The sequence below is a fragment of the Mya arenaria genome, chromosome 3 (genome assembly GCF_026914265.1).
Source record: "Mya arenaria isolate MELC-2E11 chromosome 3, ASM2691426v1".
Lineage (NCBI taxonomy): Eukaryota > Metazoa > Mollusca > Bivalvia > Myida > Myidae > Mya > Mya arenaria.
In genome coordinates this window covers 88,708,111-88,728,208 of record NC_069124.1, presented here as the reverse complement: position 1 = coordinate 88,728,208, position 20,098 = coordinate 88,708,111, and the positions used below count along the sequence as shown (strand labels likewise).

The 20,098-nt window shown below is 46.3% G+C and overlaps 3 protein-coding genes across 3 annotated transcripts in view; all 3 read left to right on the top strand.

Moving 5' to 3' along the window:
- Nucleotides 1–14,349, top strand: part of LOC128228785 (sodium- and chloride-dependent taurine transporter-like) — a 35,847-nt gene extending 21,498 nt beyond the window's left edge. Inside the window, exons 7-14 of the mRNA XM_052940287.1 lie at nt 1–104; nt 327–451; nt 1,734–1,846; nt 2,760–2,900; nt 9,840–9,939; nt 10,107–10,207; nt 13,353–13,532; nt 13,797–14,349. Coding sequence (XP_052796247.1) covers nt 1–104; nt 327–451; nt 1,734–1,846; nt 2,760–2,900; nt 9,840–9,939; nt 10,107–10,207; nt 13,353–13,532; nt 13,797–13,895 — 963 coding nt within the window. The 3' untranslated portion in view covers nt 13,896–14,349. The remainder of the gene's footprint in view (nt 105–326; nt 452–1,733; nt 1,847–2,759; nt 2,901–9,839; nt 9,940–10,106; nt 10,208–13,352; nt 13,533–13,796) is intronic.
- Nucleotides 14,350–15,986: 1,637 nt separating this feature from the next.
- Nucleotides 15,987–17,421, top strand: LOC128226393 (histidine-rich glycoprotein-like). Its single transcript, XM_052936271.1, has 2 exons — nt 15,987–16,011; nt 16,388–17,421. Exons 1-2 carry the CDS (start codon nt 15,987–15,989, stop codon nt 17,419–17,421), a joined length of 1,059 nt encoding a protein of 352 aa, XP_052792231.1.
- An 861-nt stretch (nt 17,422–18,282) lies between these two features.
- On the top strand, nt 18,283–19,854 carry LOC128226392 (histidine-rich glycoprotein-like). Its single transcript, XM_052936270.1, has 2 exons — nt 18,283–18,748; nt 19,076–19,854. Exons 1-2 carry the CDS (start codon nt 18,283–18,285, stop codon nt 19,852–19,854), a joined length of 1,245 nt encoding a protein of 414 aa, XP_052792230.1.
- Nucleotides 19,855–20,098: the final 244 nt, after the last annotated feature.

Below are 20,098 nucleotides of genomic sequence, written 5' to 3'. Positions count from 1 at the left end.
GTGTGGGCGGACGCTGGAAACCAGGTGTTCTACTCGTACAGCCTCTCAACCGGCATCCTCGTCGCCCTTGGAAGCTACAACAAGTTTCATCACAACGCTTACAGGTCGGTTATCTTGCTGTAGTGGGTAGTTTAACGTTCTTTCACCTCCAAAGTGTTTGAATTAACTATGAATGTCCACTTTAATAGCCTTTCGTCAGCGGTGGTCAAATGTGCGTTGTGTTTTGTCACACACGAACATGTTCACATCGCCCGATGTTTAAAGTAGGACTAAAATAAACAATGGCGTCATTATGGTATGACGGTAAATTATGGTTACCATTTCAGGGACTGCTTGATATTCGCGGGTATGAACACCTTTACCAGCCTCATGTCCGGCTTCGTCATCTTCTCGGTGCTCGGATTCATGGCACAGAAACAGGGCGTTTCCATCGACAAGGTCGCCGAATCGGGTTAGTCTCTAGCGCGATATTAAACATGGTTCAGTTTTCAGGTACCAGGGATGCCGCCTGTTACGATTGAACTGAAGGAAAGAAGAACGCCATATTGTAAGGTAAAAGATGAATTATATGTGTGGAGATGAAGACCACGTTCCAGGAATGACGTCATGGCCAGAAACACTCGGACAACGAAGCTACAAAGTATATTCTGCAATGCATCACCAAATCACATAGACGCCCCCTGGCTATTAAACAGAAAGGGAGAGCGCGTTGAATGAGCAACTTTCAAAACGCCGTTCAATATGGCGATTCCCTGGATGGGGGCAAAGTCGTGACCTTGAAAGAGCTCCCCGAGGCGTAGACCGGATGTCGCGACTCTGACCATGGATCATGGATCTATAAAGTCAGTGCTTCTCTAGAACAAGACGCACAAGATTGCGTGGGCGCTTTTACAGCTTTGGAAATCAAGAATAGTCGACGGCGAAATACAGAGATAATATGTCTTTGTGTTGAAGAAGCCGCTTGTTATGATTGATATAAGCATGTATGTACCATATTGTAATTGATTATGCAGAGCTAACAATATTTTTGATAAACGGCGTTTAGTTTCAGGCAACGTGGTATCTTAAAGAATATACAATGAACTTACAAGATGTTTTAGTTTCAGATATTGATTGTCCCTTTATTTTTTTTCATATTTCAGTGCTAGAACTCATCTGATCTAATGCAATTTTCGCACTTTAAGGAAGTGTGAGTTTTGAAGTGATCGTCCGGTAACCAGGTGACCAGAGTCAAATGGAAGATTGAATGTGATTAGCCGAGGTGCTTTAGAGGAGCGCTTGATGTACGTATATCACATTTTAAGTGTTTTGTTAATTGCCATGTTTATGACATACATGTATGCTGACTATTTTTGTGTCCCCACAGCCAGTGCGATTTCAGCCCGGACGTAGAAAACCTAGCGCGATATGCCTGCTGTAACCCCTTTTGTCAAATCACCTTTAACCTTACATCTTCTTCGAGCCACCTCCCATCGGGACGATGCAGCTTGAAAATCTGGCTAGGAAATGGCGTCTCTGCAGAAATCGACAATGAAGCTCATCAACGTGTATCATAGGATAATCATCGCCTCATCGTCAGGAACGCTGGACTCATCAGCAAGCAACGGAAAGAAAATAAGGAACATTATATTTTATTTTATTTTGTATAAATGCACATTTATTGATATGCATGTATCTGTATCCGTGAATATTGGAGTTTCACTATAAAGCTAACGACATGTTTGTATCGGCAGGTCCTGGTCTGGCATTCATAGCGTACCCGGAAGCGGTAGCCCAGATGCCGCTGGCCCCTCTCTGGTCCGCCATCTTCTTTCTCATGATTATCCTCCTGGGTCTCGACAGCCAGGTAACACACTAGCACATGTAATACAACACATTGGCACATGCAAAACAGCACATTGGCACGTGCAATTCAACACATTGGCACGTGCAATTCAACTCATTGGCACGTACAATACAAATTATTGGCACGTGTAATTCAACACATTGGCACGTGCAATTCAACACATTGACACGTGTAATTCAACACATTGGCACATGCAATTCAACACATTTGCAAGTGTAATTCAACACATTGGCACATGCAATTCAACACATTTGCAAGTGCAATTCAACACATTGGCACATGCAAAACAACACATTGGAACGTGTAATACAACACATTGGGACGTGAAATTTAACACACTGGCAAATGCAATTCAACACATGCAAAATATCGCACGTGCAATTCAAAGCATTGGCATGCGCAATTCACCACATTAGCACATGCAAAATATCGCACGTGCAATTCAAAGCATTGGCATGTGCAATTCAACACATTGGCACATGCAAAACAACACATTGGAACGTGCAATACAACCCATTGGCACGTGCAATACAACACATTGGCACATGCAAAACAACACATTGGCGCATGCAAAACAACACATTGTCACGTGCAATACAACACACTGGCACGTGCAATACTGGGCTTTCCTTTACTTTCAGTTTTACAAAATTATTTGTCACATCCATGGTCACAGTCATGTTAGTCGAAACAACCCAAACCAAATATATTCTGAATTCGAAAAAATCAATATGTATGAAAGTGCGACTTCCTCGAAACATTTTAAAACTATTTCGTTAGGTCAAAATCTAGTTTGGGTGAAAAGTAAAAATATATTTACATGTAATACCACAACTCGTGAATACAAAAAAAAATCATTGTTTGTGTGATAAATGCTACCTTGTTGTGTCTTAATGGATTATGTCCATTGCAGTTTGTGGGTGTGGAGGGGTTCGTCACGTTCATCGTAGATCTAAATCCGGGGATATGGCGGCGGGGTCGCTTTCGGCGGGAGATCCTAATCGGTCTCATCTGCATTGCATCCTTCCTCGTCGGTCTATCCATGGTGTGCAGGGTACGTATGTACAGCGGTATGGTGGGTTCGGTGTGCATGGTACGTATGTTAAGCGGTTTTGTGTGCAGGGTACGTATGTACAGCGGTTCACTGTGCAGAGTACGTGTGTACAGCGGTACGGTGAGTTCGGTGTGCAGGGTACGTGTGTACAGCGGTACGGGCGGTTCGGTATGCGGGGTACAAATGGACAGCGGAATGGTGAGTTCGGTGTGCAGGGTACGTATGTACAGCGATACGGTGGGTTCGGTGTGCAGGGTACGTATGTTCAGCGGTACGGTGGGTTCGGTGTGCAGTACAGCGTTGCGATGGGTTCGGTGTGCAGGGTACGTATGTACAGCGGTACGATGGGTTTGGTGTGCAGGGTACGTATGTACAGCGGTACGATGGGTTCGGTGTACAGGGTACGAATGTAAAACGGTACGGTGGGTTCGGTGTGCAGGGTACGAATTAACAGCGGTACGGTGGGTTCGGTGTGCAGGGTACGTATGTACAGCGGTATGGTGGGTTCGGTGTGCAAGGTACGTATGTACAGCGGTATGGTGGGTTCGGTGTGCAGGGTACGTATATACAGCGGTATGGTGTGTTTGGTGTGCAGGGTACGTATGTACAGCGGTACGGTGGGTTCGGTGTGCAGGGTACGAATGTAAAACGGTACGGTGGGTTAGGTGTGCAGGGTACGAATGTAAAACGGTACGGTGGGTTCGGTGTGCAGGGTACGTATGTAAAACGGTACGGTGGGTTCGGTGTGCAGGGTACGTATGTTCAGCGGTACGGTGGGTTCGGTGTGCAGGGTACGTATGTTCAGCGGTATGGTGGGTTCGGTGTGCAGGGTACGTATGTACAGCGGTATGGTGGGTTCGGTGTGCAGGGTACGTATGTACAGCGGTATGGTGGGTTCGGTGTGCAGGGTACGTATATACAGCGGTATGGTGTGTTTGGTGTGCAGGGTACGTATGTACAGCGGTACGGTGGGTTCGGTGTGCAGGGTACGAATGTAAAACGGTACGGTGGGTTAGGTGTGCAGGGTACGAATGTAAAACGGTACGGTGGGTTCGGTGTGCAGGGTACGTATGTTCAGCGGTACGGTGGGTTCGGTGTGCAGGGTACGTATGTTCAGCGGTACGGTGGGTTCGGTGTGCAGGGTACGTATGTTCAGCGGTATGGTGGGTTCGGTGTGCAGGGTACGTATGTACAGCGGTATGGTGGGTTCGGTGTGCAGGGTACGTATGTACAGCGGTATGGTGGGTTCGGTGTGCAGGGTACGTATGAACAGCGGTACGGTGGGTTCGCTGTGCAGGGTACGAATGTAAAACGGTACGGTGGGTTCGGTGTGCAGGGTACGAATGTAAAACGGTACGGTGGGTTCGGTGTGCAGGGTACGAATGTAAAACGGTACGGTGGGTTCGGTGTGCAGGGTACGTATGTTCAGCGGTACGGTGGGTTCGGTGTGCAGGGTACGTATGTTCAGCGGTACGGTGGGTTCGGTGTGCAGGGTACGTATGTTCAGCGGTACGGTGGGTTCGGTGTGCAGGGTACGTATGTTCAGCGGTACGGTGGGTTCGGTGTGCAGGGTACGTATGTTCAGCGGTACGGTGGGTTCGGTGTGCAGGGTACGTTTGTTCTGCGGTACGGCGGGTTCGGTGTGCAGGGTACGTATGTTCAGGGGTATGGCGGATTTGGGGTGCAGGGTACGTATGTTCAGCGGTATGGTGGGTTTGGTGTGCAGGGTACGTATGTTAAGCAGTATGGTGGGTTTTGGTGTGGAGGGTACGTATGTTAAGCGGTATGGTGGGTTTGGTGTGCAGGGTACGAAAGTTCCGCGGTATGGTGAGTTTGGTGTGCAGGGTACGTACTTACAGCGGTATGGTGGGTTTTGGCGTGCAGGGTACAAATGTACAGCGGTATGCTGGGTTTAGGTAGAAGCATGGTCTCATCATCTGACCGATTTGCTCCATCGACGTCACCCCGAACTATATATATTAGAAAGAGACTAAGTTTACAATGTAAACCGTAATGTATAAACTAATTGTACAACCTGTAATGCGTGATCATGCGATCGATATTTACTTTTCTTATTACATTTAAGCCAGTAAGTTTAAGACTTTCGTTATTGTAACGTTATGCAATTGCAGGGGTTGCTTAGTCCGCTGTTGAAAGATCACACACAAATAATAAATAATCAAATTTCTTCAAATTCACAGGGTGTACACTCAGTTGATTTTTCTCAAGCTGGAGTTGTTGGTATTATAAAAAGGATATACTTAATAAATCAATAGCCTTTGATCAGTCTAATCAGTTTTAATGGTTAAGCCTTGAGCTATTTTCCTTGCATAATAGACCATTCAATTTGTAATAGAAAGCAATACATCTTGACTCGAAATTTGAAGTAATAAATACAAAGACATATTTCATCAAGGATGATATTTTGTACGACGATGAATTTCTCTTTATTTACCACAAAGGTTGTTAAAATACGCATGCTTTATTGAGCATTGGTAATGGGAAGTACTGCCTTAACACTTTGTCTTCGAGCGAAATATTCATCTGGCCAGTCCTAATGTCACATGTTCCCCTATCACACGGAGCGAACTGTACCTCATAATGTCACATGTTCCCCTATCACACGGAGCGGAATGAACCTCTCACCAGTCATAATGTCACATGTTCCCCTATCACACGGCGCGGAATGTACCTCTCACCAGTCATAATGTCACATGTTCCCCTATCACACGGAGCGGAATGAACCTCTTGCCAGTCATAATGTCACATGTTCCCCTATCACACGTAGCGGAATATACCTCTTGCCAGTCATAATGTCACATGTTCCCCTATCACACAGTGCGGAATGTACCTCTCACCAGTCATAATGTCACATGTTCCCCTATCACAATGTTACATGTTCCCCTATCACACGGAGCGGAATGTACCTCTCGCCAGTCATAATGTCACATGAACCCCTATCACACGGAGCTAAATGTACCTCTCGCCAATCATAATGTCACATGTACACTTACCACACGGAGCGGAATATACCTCTGGCCAATCATAATGACACATGTACCCCTATCACACGGAGCGGAATATACCTCTGGCCAGTCATAATGTCACATATACCCCTATCACACGGAGCGGAATGTACCTCTTGCAAGTCATAATGTCACATGTTCCCCTATCACACGGAGCGGAATATACCTCTTGCCAGTCATAATGTCACATGTTCCCCTACCCTATCACACGGAGCGGAATGAACCTCTTGCCAGTCATAATGTCACATGTTCCCCTATCACACGGAGCGGAATGAACCTCTTGCCTGTCATAATGTCACATGTTCCCCTATCACACGGAGCGAAATGAACCTCTCGCCTGTCATAATGTCACATGTTCCCCTATCACACGGAGCGGAATATACCTCTTGCCAGTCATAATGTCACATGTTCCCCTATCACACGGAGCAGAATATACCTCTTGCCAGTCATAATGTCACATGTTTCCCTATCACACGGAGCGGAATGTACCTCTTGCCAGTCATAATGTCACATGAACCCCTATCACACGGAGCAAAATGTACCTCTGGCCAGTCATAATGTCACATGTACCCCTATCACACGGAGCGGAATCTACCTCTGGCCAGTCATAATGACACATGTTCTCCTATCACACGGAGCGGAATGTACCTCTTGCCAGTCATAATGTCACATGTACCCCTATCACACGGAGCGGAATATACCTCTTGCCAGTCATAATGTCACATGTTCCCCTATCACACGGAGCGGAATATACCTCCTGCCAGTCATAATGTCACATGTTCCCCTATCATACGGAGCGGAATATACCTCTCGACAATCATAATGTCACATGTACCCCTATCACACGGAGCGGAATATACCTCTCTTCAGTCATAATGTCACATGTTCCCCTATCAAACGGGCGGAATATACCTCTTGCCAGTCATAATGTCTCATGTTCCCCTATCACACGGAGCGAAATGTACCTCTCGCCAGTCATAATGTCACATGTTCCCCTATCACACGGAGCGAAATGTACCTCTCGCCAGTCATAATGTCACATGTTCCCCTATCACACGGAGCGGAATATACCTCTTGCCAGTCATATGTCACATGTTCCCCTATCACACGGAGCCAAATGTACCTCTTGCCAGTCATAATGTCACATGTTCCCCTATCACACAGAGCCAAATGTACCTCTCACCAGTCATAATGTCACATGTTCCCCTATCACACGGCGCGGAATGTACCTCTCACCAGTCATAATGTCACATGTTCCCCTTTCACACGGAGCGGAATGAACCTCTTGCCAGTCATAATGTCACATGTTCCCCTATCACACGGAGCGGAATGAACCTCTCGCCAGTCCTTATGTCACATGGTCCCCTGTCACACGGAGCGATATGTACCTCTCGCCAGTCATAATGTCACATGTTCCCCTGTCACACGGAGCCAAATGTACCTCTCACCAGTCATAATGTCACATGTTCCCCTATCACACGGAGCCAAATGTACCTCTCACCAGTCATAATGTCACATGTTCCCCTATCTCACGGAGCGGAATGTACCTCTCGCCAGTCTATATGTCACGTGTTCCCCTATCAAACGGAGCTGAATGTACCTCTCATCAGTCATTATGTCACGTGTTCACCTGTCAAACGGAGCGGAATGCACCTCTCGCCAGTCATAATGTCATGTGTTCACCTATCACACGGAGCGAAATGTACCTCTCGCCAGTCATAATGTCACTTGTTCCCCTATCTCACGGAGCGAAATGTACCTCTCGCCAATCATAATGTCACGTGTTTACCTGTCAAACGGAGCCAAATGTACCTCTCGCCAATCATAATGTCACATGTTCCCCTATCACACGGAGCGAAATGTACCTCTCGCCAGTCATAATGTGACATGTTCCCCTATCACACGGAGCGAAATGTACCTCTCGCCAGTCATAATGTCACATGTTCCCCTATCACACGGAGCGAAATGTACCTTTCGCCAGTCATAATGTCACATGTTCCCCTATCACAAGGAGCGAAATGTACCTCTCGCCAGTCATAATGTCACATGTTCCCCTATCACTCGGAGCGGAATGAACCTCTCGCCTGTCATAATGTCACATGTTCCCCTATCACACGGAGCGGAATATACCTCTTGCCAGTCATAATGTCACATGTTCCCCTATCACACGGAGCGGAATGAACCTCTCGCCTGTCATAATGTCACATGTTCCCCTATCACACGGAGCGGAATATACCTCTTGCCAGGCATAATGTCACATGTTCCCCTATCACACGGAGCCAAATGTACCTCTCGCCAGTCATAATGTCACATGTTCCCCTATCACACGGAGGGGAATGAACCTCTTGCCTGTCATAATGTCACATGTTTCCTATCACACGAAGCGGAATGAACCTCTCGCATTTCATAATGTCACATGTTCCCCTATCACACGGAGCGGAATATACCTCTTGCCAGTCATAATGTCACATGTTCCCCTATCACACGGAGCAGAATATACCTCTTGCCAGTCATAGTGTCACATGTTCCCCTATCACACGGAGCGGAATGTACCTCTTCCCAGTCATAATATCACATGTACCCCTATCACTCAGAGCGGAATGAACCTCTCGCAAGTCCTTATGTCACATGGTCACCTATCACACAGAGCGGAATGAACCTCTCGCCAGTCCTTATGTCACATGGTCCCCTATCACACGGAGCGGAATGTACCTCTTGCCAGTCATAATGTCACATGTACCCGTATCTCACAGAGCGGAATGAACCTCTCGCCAGTCATAATGTCACATGTACCCCTATCACACGGAGCGGAATGAACCTCTCGCCTGTCATAATGTGACATTTTCCCCTATCACACGGAGCGAAATGTACATCTCGCCAGTCATAATGTCACATGTACCCATATCACAGAGAGCGGAATGAACCTCTCGCCAGTCATAATGTCATATGTTCCCCTATCACACAGAGCGGAATGAACCTCTCGCCAGTCCTTATGTCACATGGTCCCCTATCACACGGAGCGGAATGTACCTCTTGCCAGTCATTATGTCACATGAACCCCTATCTCACAGAGCGGAATGAACTTCTCGCCAGTCATAATGTCACATGTACCCTTATCACACGGAACGGAATGAACCTCTCGCTTGTTATAATGTGACATGTTCCCCTATCACACGGAGCGAAATGTACATCTCGCCAGTCATAATGTCACATGTTCCCCTATCACACGGAGCGAAATGTACCTCTCGCCAGTCATAATGTCACATGTTCCCCTATCATCCGGAGCGAAATGTACCTCTTGCCAGTCATAATGTCACATGTTCCCCTATCACACGGAGCGAAATGTACCTCTTGCCAGTCATAATGTCACATGTTCCCCTATCTCACGGAGCGGAATGTACCTCTCGCCAGTCTATATGTCACGTGTTCCCCTATCAAACGGAGCTGAATGTACCTCTCATCAGTCATTATGTCACGTGTTCACCTGTCAAACGGAGCGGAATGCACCTCTCGCCAGTCATTATGTCACGTGTTCACCTGTCACACGGAGCGAAATGTACCTCTCGCCAGTCATAATGTCACGTGTTCATCTGTCTAACGGAGCGAAATGTACATCTCGCCAATCATAATGTCACGTGTTCACCTGTCAAACGGAGCCAAATGTACCTCTCGCCAGTCATAATGTCACGTGTTCACCTGTCACACGGAGCGAAATGTACCTCTCGCCAGTCATTATGTCACGTGTTTACCTGTCACATGGAGCGAAATGTACCTCTCGCCAGTCATTATGTCACGTGTTTACCTGTCACATAAATGTACCTCTCGCCAGTCATTATGTCACGTGTTTACCTGTCACACTGAGCGAAATGTACCTCACGTCAGTCATTATGTCAGGTGTTTCCCTCTTCCTCAGGGCGGGATGTATGTGTTCCAGCTGTTCGACTACTACTCCGTCAGCCGCACCATCTTCGTCATCGCCTTTATTGAGATGATAGTCGTCTCATATATCTATGGTCAGTAACATTTTAAACTTAAGATTAAATACAAAAGTTCTTTCAAAATGCTTCCATTTAAATCATTTTTCATTAGTATTAAAACTGTTATCCATTCTGTATCATCATGCAAACGGTTGTTTAAAATGTTTTATGCTTTCATATGTACACATTATCCAACGTGTCAGGTATCGGGCGTTTCCACGAGAACCTGGAGGCAATGTACCGGACGCGGGTGACGCCCTTCGTCAAGGTGTGCTGGGCCATCATAACCCCGACATTCATACTGGTACGACTGACATACACGCTGTATTTGCATATCTAGATGTTTCATAAAATATTTTAAGACATCCGTCAAAATTCTGATCGCTAGAGGTTGACATTTTATGCATATTTGTTGCAAATGAAAGTGTGTTTTGGCTTATTGTACATCAGGCTAAATGCTCTCTGATATCACCACCTTAATATAGATCGAGCTAAGTTCTCTCTAATATCTCGATATTTTTACAGATCAGGATACCTGTTCTCTGATATCGTCATCTGATTATAGATCGGGCTAAGCTCTCCCCGATATGACTTTCTTATTAAAGATCAGTTTAAAGGCTAAGTTTTCGCCGATATCACTATCTTACGTTCTCCCTGATATCACCATCTTACGTTCTCCCCAATATCACCATCTTACGTTCTCCCCAATATCACCATCTTACGTTCTCCCTGATATCACCATGTTATTATAGGTCAGGCTAAGTTCTCCCCGATATCACCATCTTACGTTCTCCCCGCTATCGCCATCTCATTATAGGTCAGGCTAAGTTCTCCCCAATATCACCATTTTACGTTCTCCCTGATATCACCATCTAACGTTCTCCCCAATATCACCATCTTACGTTCTCCCCAATATCACCATCTTACGTTCTCACCAATATCACCGTCTAATTATAGATCGGGCTAAGATCTCCCCGATATCACCATTTTATTATAGATCGAGCTAAGTTCTCCCCGATGTCACCATCGAAATATAGGTCGGACTAAGTTCTCCCCAATATCAGCATCTTGTTATAGATCGGGCTAAGTTTTCACTGATATCACCATCTTAATATAGATCGGGCTAAGTTTCGTCGATATCACCATCTTGTTATAGACCGGGCTAAGTTCTCCCCGATATCACCAACTTATTGTAAATCGGGCTAAATTTTCCCCGATATCACCATCTTACGTTCACCCTGATACCACCGTCTAATTATAGATCGGCCTGAGTTCTCTCCGATATCACTATCTTATTGAGATCGCTCTAGATCTCTCTAAAATCTCCATTTTATTACAGTCCAGGTTAAATGTTCTCTGATGTCTCGATCTTATTGTAGATCGGACTAAATGCTCTCTGCTATCAACGCATTAATGCAACCCGGGTAAATACTCCCAGGTATCGGGATTATTGATCACTGTGATATCACCAATTCATTGCAGATCCGGCTAAACGCTCTCTGGTATCACAAACGTATGGCTGGTGTTATTGTAGATCGGACTGACCGCTTTCTGATATCACCCTCCTTATTGTTGATCGGACTGACCGCTTTCTGATATCACAGCCGTATTGTAGATCGGACTGACCGCTTTCCGATATCACAGCCTTATTGTAGATCGGACTGACCGCTTTCCGATATCACAGCCTTATTGTAGATCGGACTGACCGCTTTCTGGTATCACAGCCTTATTGTAGATCGGACTGACCGCTTTCTGATATCACAGCCGTATTGTAGATCGGACTGACCGCTTTCTGATATCACAGCCGTATTGTAGATCGGACTGACCGCTTTCTGATATCACAGCCGTATTGTAGATCGGACTGACCGCTTTCTGGTATCACCACCTTATTGTTGATCGGACTGACCGCTTTCCGACATCACAGCCTTATTGTAGATCGGACTGACCGCTTTCTGATATCACCACCTTATTGTAGATCGAACAGACCGCTTTCCGATATCACAGCCTTATTGTAGTTCGGACTGACCGCTTTCTGGTATCACCACCTTATTGTAGATCGGACTGACCGCTTTCTGGTATCACCACCTTATTGTAGATCGAACAGACCGCTTTCCGATATAACAGCCTTATTGTAGATCGGACTGACTGCTTTATGATATCACCACCTTATTATCGATCGGACTGACCGCTTTCTGGTATCACAGCCTTATTGTAGATCGGACTGACCGCTTTCTGATATCACAGCCGTATTGTAGATCGGACTGACCGCTTTCTGGTATCACCACCTTATTGTAGATCGGACTTATTGTAGATCGGACTGACCGCTTTCTGATATCACCACCTTATTGTAGATCGAACAGACCGCTTTCCGATATCACAGCCTTATTGTTGATCGGACTGACCGCTTTCCGATATCACAGCCTTATTGTAGTTCGGACTGACCGCTTTCTGGTATCACCACCTTATTGTAGATCGAACAGACCGCTTTCCGATATCACAGCCTTATTGTAGTTCGGACTGACCGCTTTCCGATATCACAGCCTTATTGTAGTTCGGACTGACCGCTTACTGGTATCACCACCTTATTGTAGATCGTACAGACCGCTTTCCGATATCACAGCCTTATTGTAGATCGGACTGACCGCTTTCTGATATCACCACCTTATTGTAGATCGAACAGACCGCTTTCCGATATCACAGCCTTATTGTAGTTCGGACTGACCGCTTTCTGGTATCACCACCTTATTGTAGATCGGACTGACCGCTTTCTGGTATCACCACCTTATTGTAGATCGAACAGACCGCTTTCCGATATCACAGCCTTATTGTAGATCGGACTGACTGCTTTATGATATCACCACCTTATTATCGATCGGACTGACCGCTTTCTGGTATCACAGCCTTATTGTAGATCGGACTGACCGCTTTCTGATATCACAGCCGTATTGTAGTTCGGACTGACCGCTTTCTGGTATCAACACCTTATTGTAGATCGGACTTATTGTAGATCGGACTGACCGCTTTCTGATATCACCACCTTATTGTAGATCGAACAGACCGCTTTCCGATATCACAGCCTTATTGTAGTTCGGACTGACCGCTTTCTGGTATCACCACCTTATTGTAGATCGGACTGACCGCTTTCTGGTATCACCACCTTATTGTAGATCGAACAGACCGCTTTCCGATATCACAGCCTTATTGTAGATCGGACTGTCTGCTTTATGATATCACCACCTTATTATCGATCGGACTGACCGCTTTTTGGTATCACAGCCTTATTGTAGATCGGACTGACCGCTTTCTGATATCACAGCCGTATTGTAGATCGGACTGACCGCTTTCTGGTATCACCACCTTATTGTTGATCGGACTGACCGCTTTCCGATATAACCTCCTTATTGTTGATCGGACTGACCGCTTTCTGATATCGCAACCTGATTTTCCAGACGCTGTTTGTGGCTGGTGTGATCTCCTACTCGAACTTGACGTACGACCGAAAGTCTGTGTCCTACGAGTACCCGCAGTGGGCGATTATGATCGGCTGGGTATTGGCATCCGCCTCCATAGTCTGGATCCCTATAGTGGCGGCGTATAGGTTATACCAGGTTCCCGGGACCCTTTCACAGGTCGGATCGCAGTACCTGCTGCAGATGTCGTCATAAATATCATATTCAAGAGTTCAAGTACATTTGCATTAGATAAGCAAATTAGCTCACTTCTATCATATTACTGCTTACAATAAAACCTTTCAAGCATAAATGCTATCCTGCACGCAGAGAGATTAAATTTAATTATGATATAACACCTGATATTTATTCCTATATATAGACATATTCACATGTGCATTTGTATTTTATTCACTTAAATGTACATTTGTTCTGACATTGTAGAGGGTACGGGAGGCTATCAAGCCCAAGTTGAAAAAGCACCAGATCCGACCGAACGAGGATCTATCAAAAATCAAGTACATTGGCGAGGACGAGGAGTAGTGGTGATGACTGTGGCCCGCGGGGTCCGTGATGACAGTGGCCCGCGGGATCAGGGGTGACAGTGGCCCGCGGGATCAAAACGCACCAAATCAACACATTCGAATTGAATATAATTACTATGACGATAATGTGGCGTTCAATGCATATTGTCGCATTTTCCATTGACTGATAAAATGATATCGATGTTTGTTTAGATATTTAGTAAGTATTCACTTCATGCACGTTGACCTCTATACCGTACGATATGGCAAAGTTTTAGTTTGGAGAAGTAACATATAATTCTTATTCCATGCTGTATTTACATTGTTTTAAACTTTCGGCCTATCCATGAACAATAGTTTATACATGAAATTATTATAGTGTTATTTTTCATTTGTAGTTGCACGTTATTCCTAACAAATCATAGTGTAGCATTATACGCGAGGGAAATAAAGCCCACAATGCTTAAACACAAGTTTCTGTTATTGTTTTCAATGGAGTGTACATTGGGTGTTTCAAGTATCTTATGCAACGCCTGAAATCATGAACACGCAAACAAATTCAGTTTTACGACCATGCATTCAGTATATGGGTTTGTTCGAAAGTAAGGTCTTTAAAAGTAGAACATATATTAATTTGAACGATTAAATAACAAACTGGATAGATAATTAACATCATGCGTGTTTTTATTTAAATTACAATTCTTCAATTCTTAGCCGCATAAAGCTCCATAAATAAGTACACGTCCAGATCATCAGTACATTTGTTATAAAAATATGTTATATCAAAATTGCTGTTTTAATAGAACAGAATAGAACAGAACATTTATTTCCAAGAAGGTCAAAATCCCATCAGTCTAAACATGTACATATACAATGGCGACAAAAGCAGCAATAACACAATAAATAAAATTTATCCAAAAAAAGCATAAAATAACTAAATTATAATAATAAATACATAGATATGCAAGGTACACCAATAGTTAATATTCATATATGTCTTCATAAGAATACTTGATTCATTTGAGTTACTGTGTTATTGCTTACTAACAAATAAATGACACCGAACTTATACAAATAACATGGAGTATAACGTAGTGTTTCTTAATTCAAATTAAAAACATACACACTTTTTCAAAATAGCTTCATTTTTGAAGTTCAAGAGTTCCACTTATTTATGCATACTGGGACATTGTCTATTAGTAGAATACCTGGGTCAATATCTAACTCTCATTTTAGTATACAATATACAATCTAAAACAAATTGATATCCGTCTTCTCATAAATTACAAAAGGTACATACTAGTATACGTCCGTGTAAGGGTATTGATTGCGGTCTATTCCATCTACCTGTTTCAATGCTTTGTTTGTGATAGGGTAGGCGAAATAAGAGACAGACTTAATGTGTGTGAAGTTGGCTCAGCCATCGGCAATCGACATTCGATATTATATAGGAAATCTTCAATGTCGTGATGTAATGTCGAGCTGGACGGACTTCATGCTCGACATTGCAGCTCGACATTAAAGATTTCCTATATAATATCGAATGTCGAGCTAGAAGTCCGTCCAGCTCGACATTGCAGCTCGACATTGAATATTTCCTATATAATATCGAATGTCGAGCTAGAAGTCCGTCACAAAAAATGCCATAATATTAACTAAAAATTGCCCAAACGTGCTATGCTCACGATGACAGAAGATCCGTGGCGTGCATGCGATATGATGTGCTAATACTAAATTATTTTCGCTCGCTTGTGACGAAAGCTGACAGCTTATAAAGCTATACTATAGAGACCGTTTCCTGGACAGAAACCAGAAATGGTGTCCATTTCAGAGGCCATGCAAATTCGAAACCGACATCTCTTGTGTTAGAGGCGGTCACCTATACCACTAGACCACCCTCACCATGGTGGTGATCGAAACCGCCACTTGTTGAGTGGGAGGCGATCGTCTATACAACTAGACCACTCTCACCATGGTGGTGATCGAAACCGACACCTGTTGTGTAAGAGGCGGACACCTACACCACTAGACCACTCTCACCATGGTGGTGATCGAAACAGACACCTGTTGTGTGAGACGCGGTCACCTACACCACTAGACCACTCTCACCATGGCGGTGATCGAAGCCGACACCTGTTGTGTAAGAGGCGGACACCTTCACCACTAGACCACTCTCACCATGGTGGTGATCGAAATCGACACCTGTTGTGTAAGAGGCGGACACCTACACCACTAGACCACTCTCACCATGGTGGTGATCGAAACCGACACCTGTTGTGTGAGAGGCGGACACCTACACCACTAGACCACTCTCACCATGGTGGTGATCGAAACCGACACCCATTGTGTGAGAGGCGGCCACCTACACCACTAGACCACTCTCACCATGGTGGTGATCGAAACCGACACTTTTTGTGTGAGAGGCGGCCACCTACACCACTAGACCACTCTCACCATGGTGGTGATCGAACCGACACCTGTTGTGTGAGAGGCGGACACCTATACCACTAGACCACTCTCACCATGGTGGTGATCGAAGCCGACACCTGTTGTGTGAGAGGCGGTCACCTACACCACTAGACCACTCTCACCATGGTGGTGATCGAAGCCGACACCTGTTGTGTGAGAGGCGGTCACCTACACCACTAGACCACTCTCACCATGGTGGTGATCGAAACCGACACCTGTTGTGTGAGAGGCGGTCACCTACACCAATAGACCACTCTCACCATGGTGGTGATCGAAACCGACACCTGTTGTGTGAGAGGCGGTCACCTACACCACTAGGCCACTCTCACCATGGTGATGATCGAAACCGACACATGTTGTGTGAGAGGCGGTCACCTACATCACTAGACCACTCTCACCATGGTGGTGATCGAAACAGACACCTGTTGTGTGAGAGGAGGACACCTACACCACTAGACCACTCTCACCATGATGGTGATCGAAACAGACACCTGTTGTGTGAGAGGCGGTCACCTACACCACTAGGCCACTCTCACCATGGTGGTGATCGAAACCGACACTTTTTGTGTGAGAGGCGGCCACCTACACCACTAGACCACTCTAACCATGGTGGTGATCGAAACCGACACCTTTTGTGTGAGAGGCGGTCACCTACACCACTAGACCACTCTCACCATGGTGGTGATCGAAACCGACACCTTTTATGTGGGAGGCTGTCACCTACACCACTAGACCACTCTCACCATGGTGGTGATCGAAACCGACACCTGTTGTGTGAGAGGCGGTCACCTACACCACTAGACCACTCTCACCATGGTGGTGATCGAAACCGACACCTGTTTTGTGAGAGGCGGTCACCTACACCACTAGGCCACTCTCACCATGGTGATGATCGAAACCGACACATGTTGTGTGAGAGGCGGTCACCTACACCACTAGACCACTCTCACCATAGTGGTGATCGAAACCGACACCTGTTTTGTGAGAGGCGGTCACCTACACCACTAGACCACTCTCACCATGGTGGTGATCGAACCGACACCTGTTGGGTGAGAGGCGGTCGCCTACACCACTAGACCACTCTCACCATGGTGGGGATCGAACCCGACATCTGTTGTGTGAGAGGCGGTCACCTATACCACTAGGCCACTCTCACCATGGTGGTGATCGAAACCGACACCTGTTGTGTGAGAGGCGGTCACCTATACCACTAGGCCACTCTCACAATGGCGGTGATCGAAACCGACACCTGTTGTGTGAGAGGCGGTCACCTATACCATTAGACCACTCTCACCATGGTGGTGATCGAAAACGACACCGGTTGTGTAAGAGGCGGCCACCTACACCACTAGACCACTCTCACCATGGTGGTGATCGAAACCGACACCTTTTTTGTGGGAGGCTGTCACCTACACCACTAGATCACTCCCACCATTGTGGTGATCGAAGCCGACACCTGTTGTGTGAGAGGCGGTCACCTACACCACTAGACCACTCTCACCATTGTGGTCACGAAGCCGACACTTGTTGTGTGAGAGACGGTCACCTACACCACTAGACCACTCTCACCTTGGTAGTGATCGAAACCGACACCTGTTGTGTGAGAGGCGGTCACCTACACCACTAGACCACTCTCACCATTGTGGTGATCGAAACCGACACCTGTTGTGTGAGAGGCGGTCACCTACACCGCTAGACTACTCTCACCATGGTGGTGATCGAAGCCGACACATGTTGTGTGAGAGGCGGTCACCTACACCAATAGACCACTCTCACCATGGTGGTGATCGAAACCGACATCTGTTGTGTGAGAGGCGGTCACCTACACCAATAGACCACTCTCACCATGGTGGTGATCGAACCGACACCTGTTGTGTGAGAGGCGGTCACCTACACCGCTAGACTACTCTCACCATGGTGGTGATCGAAGCCGACACATGTTGTGTGAGAGGCGGTCACCTACACCAATAGACCACTCTCACCATGGTGGTGATCGAAACCGACATCTGTTGTGTGAGAGGCGGTCACCTACACCACTAGACCACTCTCGCCATGATGGTGATCGAAACCGACACCGGTTGTGCGAGAGACGGTCACCTACACCACTAGACCACTCCCGCCATGATGGTGATCGAAACCGACATCTGTTGTGTAAGAGGCGGCCACCTACACCACTAGACCACTCCCGCCATGATGGTTATCGAAGCCGACACCTGTTGTGTAAGAGGCCGACACCTACAACACTAGACCACTCCCACCATGATGGTGATCGAAACCGACATCTGTTGTGTAAGAGGCGGCCACCTACACCACTAGACCACCCCCGCCATGATGGTGATCGAAGCCGACACCTTTTGTGTAAGAGGCAGCTACCTACACCACTAGACCACTCCCGCCATGATGGTGATCGAAGCCGACATCTGTTGTGAGAGAGCCGGCCACCTACACCACTAGACCACTCTCACCATGGCGGTGATCGAAGCCGACACCTGATGTGTAAGAGGCGGCGACCTTTACCACTAGACCACTCTCACCATGGAGATGATCGAAACCGACATCTGTTTGGTGAGAGGCGGACACCTTAACCACTAGACCACTTTCACCATGGTGGTGATCGAAGCCGACACCTGTTGTGTAAGAGGCGGTCACCTACACCACTAGAACACTCTCACCATGGCGGTGATCGAAGCCGACATCTGTAATGAGAGAGGCGGCCACCTACACCACTAGACCACTCTCACCATGGCGGTGATCGATGCATACACCTGTTTGGTGAGAGGCGGCCACCTTCACCACTAGACCACTTTCACCATGGTGGTGATCGAAACCGACATCTGTTGGGTGATAGGCGGTCACCTACACCACTAGGCCACTCTCACCATGGTGATGATCGTTACCGCCACCTGTTGTGTAAGAGGCGGTCACCTACACCACTAGACCACTCTCACCATAGTGATGATCGTTACCGCCACCTGTTGTGTAAGAGGCGGTCACCAAGACCACTAGACCACTCTCACCATGGCGGTGATCGAAGCCGACACCTGTTTGGTGAGAGGCGGCTACCCTTACCACTAGACCACTTTCACCATGGAGATGATCGAAGCCGACACCTGTTTGGTGAGAGGCGGCTACCTTTACAACTAGACCACTCTCACCATGGAGATGATCGAAGCCCACACCTGTTTGGTGAGAGGCGGCTACCTTTACCACTAGACCACTCTCACCATGGTGATGATCGAAGCCGACACCTGTTTGGTGAGAGGCGGCTACCTTTACCACTAGACCACTCTCACCATGGAGATGATCGAAGCCGACACCTGTTTGGTGAGAGGCGGCTACCTTTACCACTAGACCACTCTCACCATGGAGATGATCGAAGCCGACACCTGTTTGGTGAGAGGCGGCTACCTTTACCACTAGACCACTCTCACCATGGTGATGATCGAAGCCGACACCTGTTTGGTGAGAGGCGGCTACCTTTACCACTAGACCTCAATGGCAACGTGTAAACCTAATTTGATTTTGCAAATATTTAAAATGATTTACTGGCTTTGCAAGAATTAAATATAGAACGGTTGTTGATTTTGTTAGTGGTACTCAACACACTATTTTTAAACGATAAGTATAATGTAAAAATGATTAACAATTTGCGATTTAATAGACTTTTATTTAATGGATGTTGACTGAACAAATTTCTTATCAGGTGAAAGATTTACATCATTTGAAGGCGCATACCGTTTTATTAGATTTGGA